The 15,792-nt window shown below is 35.5% G+C and overlaps 2 protein-coding genes across 5 annotated transcripts in view; one reads left to right on the top strand and one right to left on the bottom strand.

The window, feature by feature from the left end:
• Nucleotides 1-830: 830 nt before the first annotated feature.
• On the bottom strand, nt 831-6,156 carry Not11 (CCR4-NOT transcription complex subunit 11). 2 transcript variants are annotated; one of them, XM_090111203.1, is made up of 10 exons: nt 5,974-6,156; nt 5,806-5,897; nt 5,510-5,733; nt 5,016-5,176; nt 4,543-4,690; nt 3,957-4,085; nt 3,333-3,521; nt 2,244-2,383; nt 1,591-1,756; nt 831-1,308 (listed from the first exon to the last, which is right to left on the bottom strand). In XM_090111203.1, exons 1-10 carry the CDS (start codon nt 6,015-6,017, stop codon nt 1,192-1,194), a joined length of 1,410 nt encoding a protein of 469 aa, XP_089967329.1. In that variant the 5' UTR covers nt 6,018-6,156; the 3' UTR covers nt 831-1,191. The 2 variants fall into 2 exon arrangements, with proteins under 2 accessions (XP_089967329.1, XP_089967328.1); XM_090111202.1 differs by having other exon boundaries at nt 834-1,308; nt 4,543-4,693.
• A 9,286-nt stretch (nt 6,157-15,442) lies between these two features.
• The window catches only part of Nedd4 (E3 ubiquitin-protein ligase Nedd4), a 29,580-nt gene continuing 29,230 nt past the window's right edge, over nt 15,443-15,792 (top strand). The window contains exon 1 of one of the 3 annotated variants that reach the window (XM_090111192.1): nt 15,443-15,681. In XM_090111192.1, the coding sequence (XP_089967318.1) occupies nt 15,520-15,681 (162 nt within the window). In that variant the 5' untranslated portion in view covers nt 15,443-15,519. The remainder of the gene's footprint in view (nt 15,682-15,792) is intronic. The other 2 variants (XM_090111193.1, XM_090111194.1) reach the window with 2 other exon arrangements.

Here is a 15,792-nt window from a genome sequence, read left to right as displayed (position 1 = left end):
TGCAAAACAGATTCAAGAGGTGCGCTTATGGCACGCCCACGCCCGCGCCGCTTGTGTTTGACCCGCGCCTTACGTGTGTACACTAGTACACGCACACATTTTTTTTATTAGGTCCAAGTATTAGGTATATAAAAAGTATTACAATACATAATAAGTACATATATTGAAATTCGAGTTTTGTAAGATTTTGTGTATGATGAAGATAGGCATCTTTTCAAATACGCAATCTGCTTTTTATTATTTCTAAATATATTTTTCATGTCTTACTTTACGGTTTGTATTGAGTAGATTATTTATAAATTTTTAATTTTTTGAAATACCGGGCTTTCAAATCAAAATCTGAACGAGAAACTAATATTTTCACAAAAAAAAAATAAAACTAAATTAATAAATAACACACTATATCAGTTGTTTTTAAATCGTGACAAAACAAAACACCATGTATACTGGCAAAAAATGTTTTTACAGATATATCATGTATGTAACATCAATGATTATTTTATTTCACAGATGCGTCATATTTCGATTTTCGTAGTAATTACTTAGTTAATCAACTCGAAAATTCATTTTTAAGCTGGCTATGCTGACGCATCACGCGAGCCGATGGTTATTTATCCTTTTTACAATACCAAATTTATCAGGATAATTTAAGTCCAGTACATAATTTAATGTGTCTGTTTTGCTAACGCCGATGATAAACAAAATGGCTTACAGCCTGACTAACTGGCATTTGGATGACACTGTCAAAGGGGCGTGGATGCTAAGTTTCAGATGCTAAAAAATAAAAATAATATCCTTTGTTTCAGGAAATTTTAGAAACGACCCGTTAGGCTGATCTTTTAATTTTGAGGAAACTTTTTTTTTCGTAGAGTATTGTGCGATGGAGTTATCGTAGCGTAATTAATATTATTTTTTATCTTATTTGAGTTTTCGGAATAAGACATTTCAAATTACAATAGGTAAATAGGGAAACATCATAACTGCATCTAACAACACACTCCTCTATTAATTGTCTTCAAGTGACGTTTTACAAGAAGACAGCATTAGTTCCGAATTTTGCCATGTACCAATAGATCTATTAGCACTACATTTGACTGATGTATCTTATGACTTATCAAAGATTATTTGCCAGATGTGACATCACTTCCCCAACTTTCTGATTCTGAGTTTATTCCTGAAGAACCTGGTTTGTTAATCTTTTTCCTTGTGTTCTCCCGAGTCCAGTTGTTTGAGGAGGCGGAATAGCGCCGCCGCTTCGCGAATTCGACTGAATTCTACGCAAAACGCTTCCACTTCTATGAATAATTCCTGGAATTGAAAGTTTGAATATTTTACAAAAAATATATTTAAAATAAACAATGTTCCATAAATAACATGTTAAGGGCTTTTTCGTGGATTAATTTTATTGGGGATAGAGTCGGTGAAAATCATTTTTTATTCCGCTTATTGCAAAATATAATTTTAACACAATTATTAATGTTTATTACTATTTCTCATCACACGAGGGTTTATTCTAGTTAAACTACGAAAATGATCTAGAAGTAAAGATAAAAATACATAAAACACAAGCAATAAAATCCGACTACCCACCTTAACATTAATAATCTTGTTCCTAATAAGCGACTGTAGAAACACACAGACGAGCCGCACGAGCCGATTCTGCATGTAGCGGTCGCGGATCGTCTCACACGTTGATATACAGTTACTTATGTATAAGTGTACAAACTCCACTGGCAAGTCTACGGATGTTGTTAGTCTGTGGACGACCATAAGTAAAGTATTTACAATAATATGTAATAGGTAGTTTTTATGTAGAGGTGTACGACTCGACTGGCGGGTCAACGGGTGTTGTTAGTCTGTGGACAGTCGTGAGATTATACAGGATGTTTTTACTTTTTATTATATTATTTTAAGAAACGAGAAAATTTTGTGATGAGAATAAAGATATGTGTTTCTTTTATTATTAATTTCGTGTTGTTATTAATTTGTAAATTCAACATCATCTTTTTATGCTAAGCAATTCGTATTTAAATTTTAAACGTTTGTTACAGAATACTGCCTTTCAGGTCTTATCTTGTCAATATTAAAAAAAAAACATGTTTATTTATTAATTCATCTTTAATTTATGTCAGTACGGCGCCGAAAAATTTAAACCATATACTAAAAATGCATTAAAGTTTGTCTTGAATTTAAACAAAAAATTCGCAAGTTATACAGTATCGACTAATTAAAGAAAATCTTACCGATTGACCACCTCCATAGAATGCAGCGACATCTCCATGTTCACGAGCACGGAGAAATACTCCGTGATGTGCTGCGAGTGGATCAGTTTGAGCAGCACAGATATGGCCACCATCGGATTGTTTTCCACTAGCTCCGGGAGCTGAAAGATTGTGAAATCAAATAAAAAAAAAGACGGGTTGCACTCCGGGAGTGCCGGCAGAAGTGAAAACTTGATTATTGACGTTCAGCATGTTTGATATTTTGGAATGGTATCGGTCTTACGCATGGAATATAAGGGCTAAAAAAAAAACAGCCGTCTTACGCTTTTTCGATCAGGCCACGTGTCCTGACGCGAGTTTAAGATTTTATACCCAACGCCGCTAAAGAAGTTTTCACTTCAATAAAAAATAAAGATCATTTATTGAACAAGGTTCCTTACATCAATATATAGACCCCAGAGTCTGGGCCTGGGGCCCAGACTCCCAATATAGCTTTCGCTGTGTTTCAGGAGTCTGGCTAAATACTGAAGCCATCTCATTACAAAACACGGGCTAACTACAAACCGGGTCTAAAACGCATCTAAAAGTATTATTACAAAACATGTTTGTGTTAAACCATAGACAAGGAACATACCATACCATGACCACATCTTGTTTAAACCAGGTTTACATAATTTTTTGTAAAAAGATGGATTATGTTTTTCTATGAATGACCTCCTCATTGGTACAGTGGTTGACGCGTGACCGTAGTACCGAGGGGTCCTGGGTTCGATTCCCGGTGGAGACGAAGAAAAAAAAATATGTCTCGGTCTGGCAGGACACAGAAGGCTGATCACCTACTTGTCCCTAAAGAAAATCGATCAGTGAAACAGATATATGCATGCATCTGCCCCTTACCCCACCAGGGGACATGGGACTTCACACATGAATGTATGCATTAATTATATAAAACACGAAATTGACAGCAATTTAGTATTGAGTCGGTTATTGGTTTTAAAAGACTGAATTTTTCCTTTTTCTCTATACTTACTATTACAATGTACTTATAGACATTAAGGACAATAATTACAACTGTAACAGCATTTTATTTAAGCAAATTTTTTCCCTCACCTGTGGAGGAGTAACACCAATTTCATACACTATATCCGGCGTCTGGTCCAATATGGCCAAAAGTCGTTGCTGATGTGTTACAGATAACGCAGATTTTAAAGCCAATTGTGTTAATTCCTTCGCCTCACTGACCGTGCTGGTTGCGTCTCGCTCCTCTAACTTTTCTTCTGGCTTCTCTTTTTTCTCTTCCTATGTACATGTTTAAAGATATAATTTGCTTATATGGATATTTAAAATTTAACTGTCTTACCACAAAAAACTTTAGACATTTATTTTTAAGCGCAGGTTCTCTTTAATCTGGTATTGTCGTATTTCACATAGACAACTATTAAAGTGACAGATCCCTGGTTTAAGGTTAGACTGTGTTTCAATTGTTTTGTGATAATACCATAAATATTATTTGTGACAAAAATATCAAAAAAATGGAAAAAACTTAATTTCTAGAGACGAAAGATTTAATTGGTTATTCTTTCTATTGTGGTGGTGTATAGGATCAAATTGAGATAATTGGATTGTTTATTTTTCGAAATAACGAAAGGACCATTATCGAATGCGAATGCGAAAATTACAACAATGCGATTCCTTCATTCAATAGGATAAATAAATTATTTTATTTCCAATTACCTTAGGTTTAGGTGTTTGTACCATTTTCTTTTCCACTTTTTCCGGCGGCCTTAAGCCTAACAGACCGTCTAGATCTGTGTCGTATAGAGGCACGTAGGTTCCACGATTCGGTAGATTTTTCCAAACACCCTGTATAAAATAAAAATGTATAAAGTTGCCACATAATAATTATTATAGTTCTATGATAGAAGATCATGTTTTTCATAAATAACTAAAGAAACCTATGTTCATCAAAAATTATTAAATCAATAAGCTGCTGAGATGCTGAAGTAAAATTAACCTTTTAAATTACTTAAAATATTTTAAGAATAATATCTTCTGTTCCAGAAGTTAAAGCACCAAGTATGATGCGTGTTCAAATAAATATAAATAAAACCGGCCAAGTGCGAGTCGGACTCACGCACCGAACGTTCTGCATAAACCTGTTTTTTAAATGTAACTGGAAATTTATACTTTTCACAATTTTTCCTTTATCTGTGCTATAAGATGTTGCTTCGTATAAAATTTCAAGATTGTGTGTTAGCGGGAAGTACCATGTAGGTTTTGATTCTCTTCAAATTGGTTATAAGATATAAAAAATACTTACATCCTTAGCAAAATTAACATCCAATGGGTCTAAAAGGAACGGCGGAGGTGGGATCGGCCCCATTGGTTTCAAAGTCCTATGCAGCGGTAGGTATTCGTTTGACATCAGTGCTTCTAGTAGTTCCTTCATCGCTATGCGGTTGGGGGGACTTCTGGAAGTATTTAATGATAAAACTTATGCAGAGACATGTCTTAAAATTAATCTAATAGGAAGAAAGATTCAACACAATGAAGAAAGGTCAGAAAAATACTTATAACCATAATGATAATACGCTGGTTTCATTTTAAATCATTGGAAACAAAATGTATGAGTTGCATAATTAATTAAAACAAATATTTCGAAGTTTATCTCATTCCTAGGATATATAGAAGAGATCAGATCTCTTTGTATCAATACTACAGGAATTGGCTTTTTTTAGGATGTTCAAAAAGTCAATAAATTTTTCACACTTCTTCTTTCAAACACAAACTAACCCATCGCCCAAAGGAACCAGCGCAGATGCCGTGACCCTCGCTATAGCGCTCATATCTGCAGTTCTCTCTGTGACCTGCGACTGTAATGCCGAGTAATCGAACTCCAGATCCTTACTCGCTACTTCTGTTAGCATCACTTGTTTGGCTGATTTTTTTAACACCTGTAACATAGAATCAAATGATTGATGATTATTTCATTATTTTTTATAGATGTTTAATTTTTCGTATTAACACTTTAAATTTGGTTGATTGCTTTTTTAATACAGTAAGTAGATGTATAAATAATAATTTTCTTGTAAAATTTATTTCTAATAGACTATTTACTATACTACTATTAATTATGATAAAACTTAAATTTTACATGGATTAACAATAGTAACAAGTTTAAAAATAGATTCAAAATCTTTTTTTACTATATGTACTAAATTCATTACTGCAAATAATAAAGGCAAAAAGAACAAGTTTTACAACTGTAAAGACAAAAATATACTCACATCCTTAACATTAGCAGGTATAAACCCAAATATCTGTGCTATAAATATCCTCTCCTGTGGAGCAAGTGGCAAGAGTCCTGGTTTTCCTTCGAGTAGGTTCAGAAATAGAGAACTGAAAGGGCTATCTGTTTTGTAGAAATCGTAGATCAGAGCCAGAGCGACTACTCGCTGGCCGGGCAAGGAGAGATCCCCACCAGTTATCAGTGATGATAGTAGAAGAGATACTGTAATAATTATTTATTATAAGGCATATTTGTTAACATTTCAATAAGTAAATAGAATAGTATAGAACTCACGATTGAAGTATTCTGCTTTCGGAAATCGTTTCTGAACTTGAGCACATATTGACTCCAAACTTTGCGAATCAACTGTTTGTTCTGAGAATAAACTGAAAATAAATAATATACATAACATATTGCATACTTAAAACCAATAGGAAATTAATAGGTTAGTACACAACTTACTCCAATATGTATTTACTATTTTCGTTAATTAATTGCTGTGTCATTATTGAAAGGAAATCTCAAATACGTAACACGTATAAGACATAAAAACTTTGTTTGTTTGTTATTTCGATTACTTTATCCAAGCTTTATCCTTTGAATCGTAAACAAAAATTCGTATATTTGCAACTTTTGTTTTGACATTTCAATGTGACAACTGACAACTCAGAATCAGACATAATGACAGCTCTATACTTTTTTCGTAGTTTTTTCATTGTCTGTTATGTAACTGTTTATTTGTTTAGTGTCATTGGGTTTTGGCTTAGATCATTAAGTAATGGATAACACTCGCAGGCGTTTCCCCTTTTGCTGAGGTATAAGATTATTCGAATCGAAAAATCTTATGCTTTCATAAAAACTACTTGCGTAATCGATTACGAACACTCTGCGTATTCGTAAAACATCGAAAGGACGTCTGCGAGTGCTCCGCTAAAAATACCGTTTTGCACTGTCAAGTCTTGCAGAAGCAATTCAAACATGTCGAATATTAAAAAAGATGGAATAACCTTTAATTTGTGTATATTTTTTTATTTTTTAACGTACATTTCTAATTAAATGCTATTTCTAATAATCGTCGATGTATCGTTTAGCGATATGATCAAGACAAATAATCGAGTCATGTTTCGAGAGAGAAAGAGACGAGACTATCATGGAAAGAAAATATACAAATTTAATCTTTATCTACTAAGAGAGAAAGTTGAATTTAAAACGCGATAATGAACCGCATTCCTTACGAGACTATCTTTTAAAGAAATACAAATTTAATCTTTATGATCTAAGTTATAAAATTGAATTTAGAACGCGATATTGAACCACACTCCCCACGAGACAACTTGGAATGAAATACAAATTTAATCTTTATGAACTTAGGGATAGAGTTGAATTTAAAAACTCGTCGCTTAAAAGGTCGTAAATTTTTACGACTTTCGTGACACAAATTATTTTTGTGAATGTGTGATTGTGTTTCAATAGTGTGAGTTGCCCTCCCCGCACCAAAATCAGCAGAAAGTTTAGTTAGAACATTTGCCAGCGTACTCCATCCATTACTTAATGATCTAAGGGTTTTGGTCATGTTTTGGTAAGGGTTTTGGCACAGGGTTTTGGGCTTTGGCTGTTGGGTTTTGGGTTTTATTTAAAGGTATATGCCCCATTCATGATCTTATTCCACTTGGGTTTGCACTTTGCACGGGTTATAAACAAAGCAATACTCAGGAGTAATTGTAGCATTATGCTAGTCTCCGAGTTCGGAGCCTATTCAATGAAAACAAACACACAACTTTTCTTTAAAATATTAGACTTCATAGAGCCACTTAAGCAATTAAATAAGCAGAGATGTTTTTTTTTATTTTATTAAAACCAAATTTTTTAACATATCTTCATTTTAGTAGACTTAAAATTAATCTAGTTTTTTACCAAGCTCGTTTGCCGACCAATACATAAAAAAAACCATGGTTCGCATAAAAGACGGAGGCGCGTTATAATTCGTGTTTTACTCACAAAAATTTAAAAAAATTCTAAGCATTATGTACTCTTTCACTTTGATAACGTATAGATAGGAGGTATGAACTATCGCATAGAAAGAAAACTTAACCTTGTGTTAATTTTTTATTTATTTAACCCACTTCATGGTAATGTCTCCTTGTACTAGATAAATTCGCCAATTACTTATATTAATAATTACTTAGGTATTGATATGTTTCTTAAGTTTATTTTTTATATTTTAATCCACCATGATTTCGTCTCTTTTGGATGGGTTATTTTACGGTTCATTATTTTTTTAAATACTAAATGGCAGACATAATATGAACAGTTAATATAAAGTGCAAAGAGATTAAATTGCACACCACACCCAAAGTAAAGGTGAACACTGAACAGGCTAGAATCACAAAGTTGTGTCTACCTAAAGTATGCAGCCCGTTGATGCACCTACATACAGATGCAACTTCCTGAATAACATCCTGCTTAACATACATGGGGGTGATTCGGATAGCCCTCTAGGTCCTCTACCTCCCAGCTTTCGTTCATCACTACTTTTTGGGACACCCTGTACATTACCTACTATCTGTGCTTCGCGGTTTTACCTGCAGCTTGTTGATATAAATAAGTAGCCTTCCTCGATGAATGAGCTATCTAACACCGAATTAATTTATATTAAATAATTTTTCAAATCGGACCAGTAGTTCCCGAGATTAGCGCGTTCAAACAAGCAATCTCTTCACTTTATAATATTAGTAAATAATTTGGAAAATCCAAAAGTGCACGCCTCATAATTTTTTTTAAATAATTATTTATTAATTATTATTTTTATTTATTTAATAACAATTAAACCACATCGAATCAGACCCTGAAAAATGAAAGGGTTCTATTCCTGAGCATACTCAAGCGTAAGAGAAAATAATTTGGAAAATCCAAAAGTGCACGCCTCATAATTTTTTTTTAATAAATATTTATTAATTATTATTTTTGTTTATTTAATAACAATTAAACCACATCGAATCAGACCCTGAAAAATGAAAGGGTTCTATTCCTGAGCATACTCAAGCGTAGGAGAAAAAAAAAAGACTCGATTAGTAAAGTATTTCGGTCGCTATCGTGTTAACAAGAAAAAGGATCCGCACATACAGACACACGGACGTCCAAGACAGAACTTTTTTAAACTGTTTTTTAACTAGTTTAAATAACAAAAATGACATCAAAAATATCATGAACGTTAAAAATAGTGTTTTTTCTTAATATGTGTGTGTATGTATTATCTTACAAGTGCAATGTAGGTATGATACTTAAATACATTTTAAGTTTGAAAAATCAGATGTTTTGCGCGAAGTGACAGTAGTATTAGTCAGTTCTTTAAAGAAACGAATCTTCAATGGCGGCGCTTATCATTCCCTCTCGCTCACACACGGCCGTACAGTATGCAAAAAAAAATGGAAAAATAAAATCACTAAAATGTATTTGATTTTCCCTATAATAGTTTTTATCATAAATTTACAATGACAATTATGCATTTGCGAAAGTAAATAATGTTTTATTGGAATTTGACAAAATATGTTCTTTGGGAAAAGTTATTCAGTTTTATGGGCTTATTACAAGTATTATGGGGATTTTATTACATTCTGTATACGTAAATATGATAATTCATATAAATACACAAATACAATAACAAAAAAGTTTGTCAACAAACAATTTGAAATAATTAATAAAATAATTATCAATTTACGTTATTTTTATTTTCTTTTTTGCTGATCCTACCATCTGTCAAAGTCAGCTTTGGCCGCCATTGAAGATTCGTTTCTTTATTGAACTGACTAATACCCTCTTTTTTAGAGTATAAGTATTCTTTGCTAATACCCACCTCAACGCTTCGCTTATGAGGCGTGCAATATTATCTAGTTATATGGCAGACCAAGCAAAGCAGCAATATACAGTAGTTATTGCTTAAAAAATATAACAAAGTTAATTTTACGTTATTGCGAATATTTGGGCCAATGATTAACACCTACGGTGGATGTACCACTAGTTGACCATTTAAGCGGTTTTATCTTTAGCTATATATAAAAAACGGGTTATTTGTTTTACGTTCAATGTTATTTTTGGGACACAGTTATTTGAATACTCACTGTAACTATTGTTCTTAATATCAATTTGATAACCTTCAAAGGTTTTATGAAAACTACTCTGAAAGTTATTTCTGCTAAAAACACCATTACTTGACCACTGATCACCAATATCTGACCATCATTACTCTAAAAGTTGACCATTTTCAAAATGGACAAAATGTCCTTCTTCGAACATTAGTTTTGTTTAATAAATAAATATATTATTTAATAAATAAAGATAGGTTGATGAAATCAAACCACTTGGTCACGGAAATCAAGTGGACAACTCAAGGTTAATAATATTCTCGGCCCCTAAACCTGACCAACTAAGTTCGGTATAAAAATCTTACGGTGGTCAGCTTTTGGAAATATGCAACATAAAGCTATGACTTAACTACGGCTTATATGGTTTGTTAAATTAGGTAGGTATAAGCACAAACCAAAGCAAGTCTTTCTTAGCAAAATATAAAGAACCAAGAGCTGACCATACTGGTCAACAATAGGCGAAAAATTGTTTTCGTTGCTCCAAAAGATAACCAGGCCGCTAAAAATCATGAAAAACTGTTCATGCCAAAAATGAAGCCGAAAGTCTTTAACAGAATGGTTCAACATTATGCCTATAACAAGACATATAAAGAGTAATCGATTGCATTCAAGATAAATTAAGATTTCCCAATCAACTCCCGATAAAAAACTCTTAGTAAAAAATGTGATTACTTACGGGGCACCTACTTAATTACATCTTCGTGTTGAAAAAATGTCAATATTTCTGACCAATGGCAGCAAGGTTTGTTTTTATTTTATAGATGATGTTGCTTTATAGAAAAAACAATAAACTATCATCTCGGGCTGCCATATTTTCTTAATTGGCGCGTATATTTGAATTTCGGTCATGTATTGGCGCTTGGTCAGCTAGTGGTACATTGACCCTAGTTACTTGTGTAATCGACATTTTACAGTTCGTCTCGTTGCTCTTGTTTATCTCATGTAGCGAATTTGAATTTTATTGTTTGTGTGCATTACTCATTGAACGGTACAAAATATTTTACATTTTAATTAGGTACTTACCGGGAAATAACAATTGATAATATAATAAGCGTAGGTACCTACATAGTAAGCGTAATAAAATATGAAAAGAAAAGTAGTTTTTTTATAATTAATATTTAGCCAAAAATCCAGATTGCTTATTAACTAATTATTTATATTTAAAAAATGCCATTTATTAGAATGCACGACTAAGCAGGTGACCGGTTCAAGCAAATAAAATTTAGTAAACTACGCATAAAGGTATTTATTGCTGTGAATTTAATTTACGATACTTTAGTCTTTATCGTATACATAGTTTCAGGCCTCGCCTCATAGGCTCCAATAATTAGTTAATTTTGGTAGTGGTTTCGTTCACGTGTTTTATTTCAAAATCTATTTTCTCCTATGTATTTCTTAAAGTTCCTTCTATCACAATCTTGCACTTCCTACACAATAGCTAGTGCATGAGTTTTAAAAGATGCTATCTTAGCTGTGTATCAGAGTATACAGGGTGTAATCGTTAAGTGTGCACAGGCGATTTTTCCGTAAGTATTACAGATAACAAAAAACTTGAAACTGAAAGATTTTAGCTTTCTTTTTCTTTTTTGGTTTTCTGCTTTAATTACTTCGCAAATATGAAGTGACATTTTCCACGTTTTTCCGGACATTTTCACGCATTTTCCGGATATTTTCCGGGAATTTCCCTGACATAGCCTGTAAATGTCTGGAAAATCCCCGGAAAATGTCTGGAATTTCCCCGGAAAATGCCAGGGAAATGTCCGGAAAATGTCTGGAAAACATCCGGAAAATCCCCGGGAAATGCTAGGAAAATCCCCGGAAAAAGCCTGGGAAATTCCCGGAAAATAACCGGAAAATGTCTGGGAAATGCCCGGAAAATGCGTGGAAATTTTCGGAAAATCCGTGGAAAGTCCCTGGAAAATGCCTGGAAAATATCCGGAAAATGCGTGAAAATGTCTGGAAAATATCCGGAAAATGCCTGGAAAATCCCCGGAAAATGTCTGAGAAATGTCCGGATAATGTCTGGGAAATGCGTGGAAAATCCGCGGAAAATGCCAGTGAAATGTCCGGAAAATGTCTGGGAAACATCCGAAAATCCCCGGGAAATGCTCGGAAAATCCCCGGAAAATGCCTGGGAAATTCCCGGAAAATTCCTGGAAAATCCCGGAAAATAACCGGAAAATTCCAGGGTAATGTCTGGAAAATGTCTGGTAAATATCCGGAAAATGCGTGGAAATGTCCGGAAAAAGCGTGGAAATGCCTGGAAAATGCCCGGAAAATCCCCGGAAAATATCCGGAAAATGCGTGAAAATGTCCGGAAAAAGCGTGGAAAATGTCACTTCAAATTAGCGAAGTAATTAAAGCAGAAAACCAAAAAAGAAAAAGAAAGCTAAAATCTTTCATATTAAATGTAGGTACATATATGGGATATTCATATTCTGACACCCTGTATAAGTATCATACAACATACTTTAGGATCCCATTTAAGAAACACATTCACATGTTTTGAAAATGCTTTCTTTCACCCACTCATTCACTCAACCACCCACTCACTTAACCTACCGACTCACTCAACCCACCCACTCCCTCTACCCACCCACTCACGCTACCCATCCACTCACTCTACCCACCCACTAACACTACCCACTGACTCACACTACATACCCACTATCTCTACCCACTAACTCCCTCCCTCTACACACTCACTCACACTACCCACTCACTCCTCTACCCACAAACTCCTCTATCCACTCACTCACACTACCCACCCGCTCACACTACCCACTCACTCCCTCTACCCACTCACTCACACTACCCACCCGCTCACACTACCCACTCACTCACACTACCCACCCACTCACTCACACTACCTACCCACTCCCTCTACCCACTCACTCCTCTACCCACTAACTCACAATACCCACCCGCTCACACTACCCACTCACTCCTCTACCCACTCACTCCTCTACCCACTCACTCCTCTACCCACTCACTCCTCTACCCACGCACTCCTCTACCCACTCACTCCTCTACCCACCCACTCCTCTACCCACTCACTCCTCTACCCACTCACTCCTCCACCCACTCACTCCTCCACCCACTCACTCCTCTACCCACTCACTCCTCTACCCACTCACTCACACTACCCACCCACTCACAATCGCGCGCGTGCATTGAAGTTGACTCGAGTCACGAGTGTTTGTTTATATTATAGAAGTGGAAACTGGCAACGTCGCGCCGCGCGCGCAATCGCTGTCCTGCCGGGCGGTAAAAACGAACCGGCAACGTTTGCGGGTGCGGCGCTCCGAATTTTGCTACTTTTCCATAGAATATCTTTTGTTTCACGCGCAGGGCTCTGGCAAAACCCTCTCTTTCACTCCTATTGGATTTCGTATTAGGAAATGTACCAAATCTTTTTTCATTGGAGCGCAATCGTGAGCGCTCCGCTTCGCGCGTTATATAATACAGTAGGTATTATACAGGTGTATGGGATGATGGAATGATGGATATATTCATTGGTATTAACAGTAGTTTTAAAGATTACGATTGATTTTAAATAGTAATAATAAATGTTAATAATTAAATTAAGGAGTATGATTTTATTATAATTATTTATGGGAGTTCACTGCACCAGCGCTCCTTAGGGCGAGCCGCCTCTGCTCACAATACCCACCCACTCTACCCACCCGCTCACACTTCCCACTCACTCCCTCTACCCACTCACCCCTCTACCCACCCACTCCCTCTACCCACTCACTCCTCTACCCACTCACTCCTCCACCCACTCACTCCTCTACCCATTCACTCACACTACCCATCCACTCACAATACCCACCCACTCTACCCACCCGCTCACACTTCCCACTCACTCCCTCTACCCACTCACTCACTCTACCCACTCACTCTACCCAGCCACTCACTTACCCACTCACTCATTCACCTGCGAATGCCCGACCGCCGACAGCGAGAAGACCAGCAACGCGTCAACAGCAGCCGCATCGCCCAACGTACAAGCAACGTAAAGCACACTTTGGCCGCTCGTGTTGGCCTAATGCGTCATACTACGGCCACACTACCGTGATATGCCAATAATTATTGCCACAACTTTAACAACACCTAGGTGTAACCACGACTTATGGCCATAATTCTATAATGCCAATCAATATGACAAATGGCGGTAGGCAATAGCTCCGGCGGCGGTATTCTTTCGCACATCAAAGAAGATTACCGCCGTAATTATTGCGTATGCGGCCACACTACCGTTTGTCCAGTGTGCAATATGAGCTCACCGGCGACGCACGTATCGACCGAAATGGAGTGGTCAAATGAAAAAGCGCTCGATGGCGCAAATTTTTGGAATTCTTGGAATTCTTCTCTTTGGGATCTTGGGGATACCCAACAGAAGAACTATAAACATCGCAGTGTACACAATGATGCGTGGCGTCGGATCAAACAAAATTTATCATTTCCAAGTACAATAGATGATTTGAAAAAGAAAAAATCCTTTTTAAAAAGAAAGAATCCTTGATGAATTATTACAGAAACCATATTATATATTAATTATTAACTAATATTTTTTTTTCTGCGGTAAATGCCAATAATTACCGACATATCTAGGTAAACTGTAGTGTAACCACACCAGTTCATGCAGTAATTTAGACGGTAATTTAATGCCATAATTATTGCGGTAACAGCCCGGTAGACGGTAAGGTAGTGTGGCCGTAGCATCACTGTATAACAGTAAAATCGAGTCAAAATCAATGCTCATTTGATTTCCGTATAGTAAAACACAAGTCAATAACTGCGTTAAAAACAACCGACTTCAAACTTGCACTTGCAACATTTACAAATACAGACAAAAATGCTCATAAAATAAAAACTACTGGGCCTATCCGAATAAAATTTTTATGGGACCAATTCGACACCATCCCGCATCGAACAAAAAAAGAATCACGTAAATCGGTTCAGAAACCACGGAGTAATCGGTGTACATACATAAAAAAAAAAAAAAAAAAAAAAAAAACATACCGGCCGAATTGATAACCTCCTCCTTTTTTTTGAAGTCGGTTAAAAATTTGGGAACTCTTATGACGGTGCATTTACATCAAACGAAAATAGAGCTAGATTTGAATTAGATAGATAATTAAAATTAGATAGCGAGAGCATTCTTTCATGATCTTACACCCTGTATAATATAATATATGTACTAACTTTTTTAAAGACGCTTTGCTTCATTTTAACGAAGCAAAGCGTCTTTAAAGAAACACGAATGAAACGGAAGACTAACTACTAAATACCTAGGTTATTAATTATTATAAGTAAAATATATTTATTTTAAATCCAGTTCGGTGAAAAGTACAGTCATGCGTCTGGAATCCGGATGCGGATACCAGATAAACTATTTTGTAGTTAATGTTTCACAAAAACACAACATAATAATATATTAGTCATATAAATGAAAATTTACTCTTATTGGTATGTAAATAGAGTAACAGATTTGCCCTTATAATATCTCAATGCAATAATTATACCAATCCACTTTAATTTAGAAAAGGATAATGTCTTTGTTTTTTGGGATTCACCGCAATGCGCGTACACATATGATATCACCAATACCAATAACAGATACCGTTATCAAAATTAATTTGTAGCGAAACTCTCAGCTCCCAATCTAGTTATCATACGAACGTTAATTATTGTACCCGTTGCTTCTTTTATCGCGCTCATTTCTTTGCTGATAAGATTAAAGTCATATGGCGAGCAGCGCCATCTTATGTGTTATATGAAGTAAATAATATATTATATCTAGAAAATAAGAATAAAATAGTGAAAGTTATGGTGTGCCGTGTTTGTTTGTTTGTTCGCAATGAGAGATATACTATCGACGTCAGTCATGCATAATTTCCGACCAGTGGATATTCCTAATTCAAGGATTGAAGGAGGGCACCGGAGTCGGTCATCGTCTTGGTCGGCATGGAGGAGATATAATAGTGCCCGCCACGAACCACGATTTTCGTTACAATACGAGGTAATTATATAAACTAACCTTGGATTACAGCTAGCGGAAGATAATCTTATTGTTACTGTAAAGTGTAAACATTCATATCAACACATTCTTTATTTACTGATATACGTATTA

This window comes from Colias eurytheme, chromosome 16 (assembly GCF_061535395.1).
Source record: "Colias eurytheme isolate Ceu_HAF_F1 chromosome 16, ilColEury1 Martin Lab GWU primary, whole genome shotgun sequence".
NCBI lineage: Eukaryota > Metazoa > Arthropoda > Insecta > Lepidoptera > Pieridae > Colias > Colias eurytheme.
Note: the sequence above shows the minus strand (reverse complement) of the source record. Positions and strands in the feature narration are given on the sequence as shown.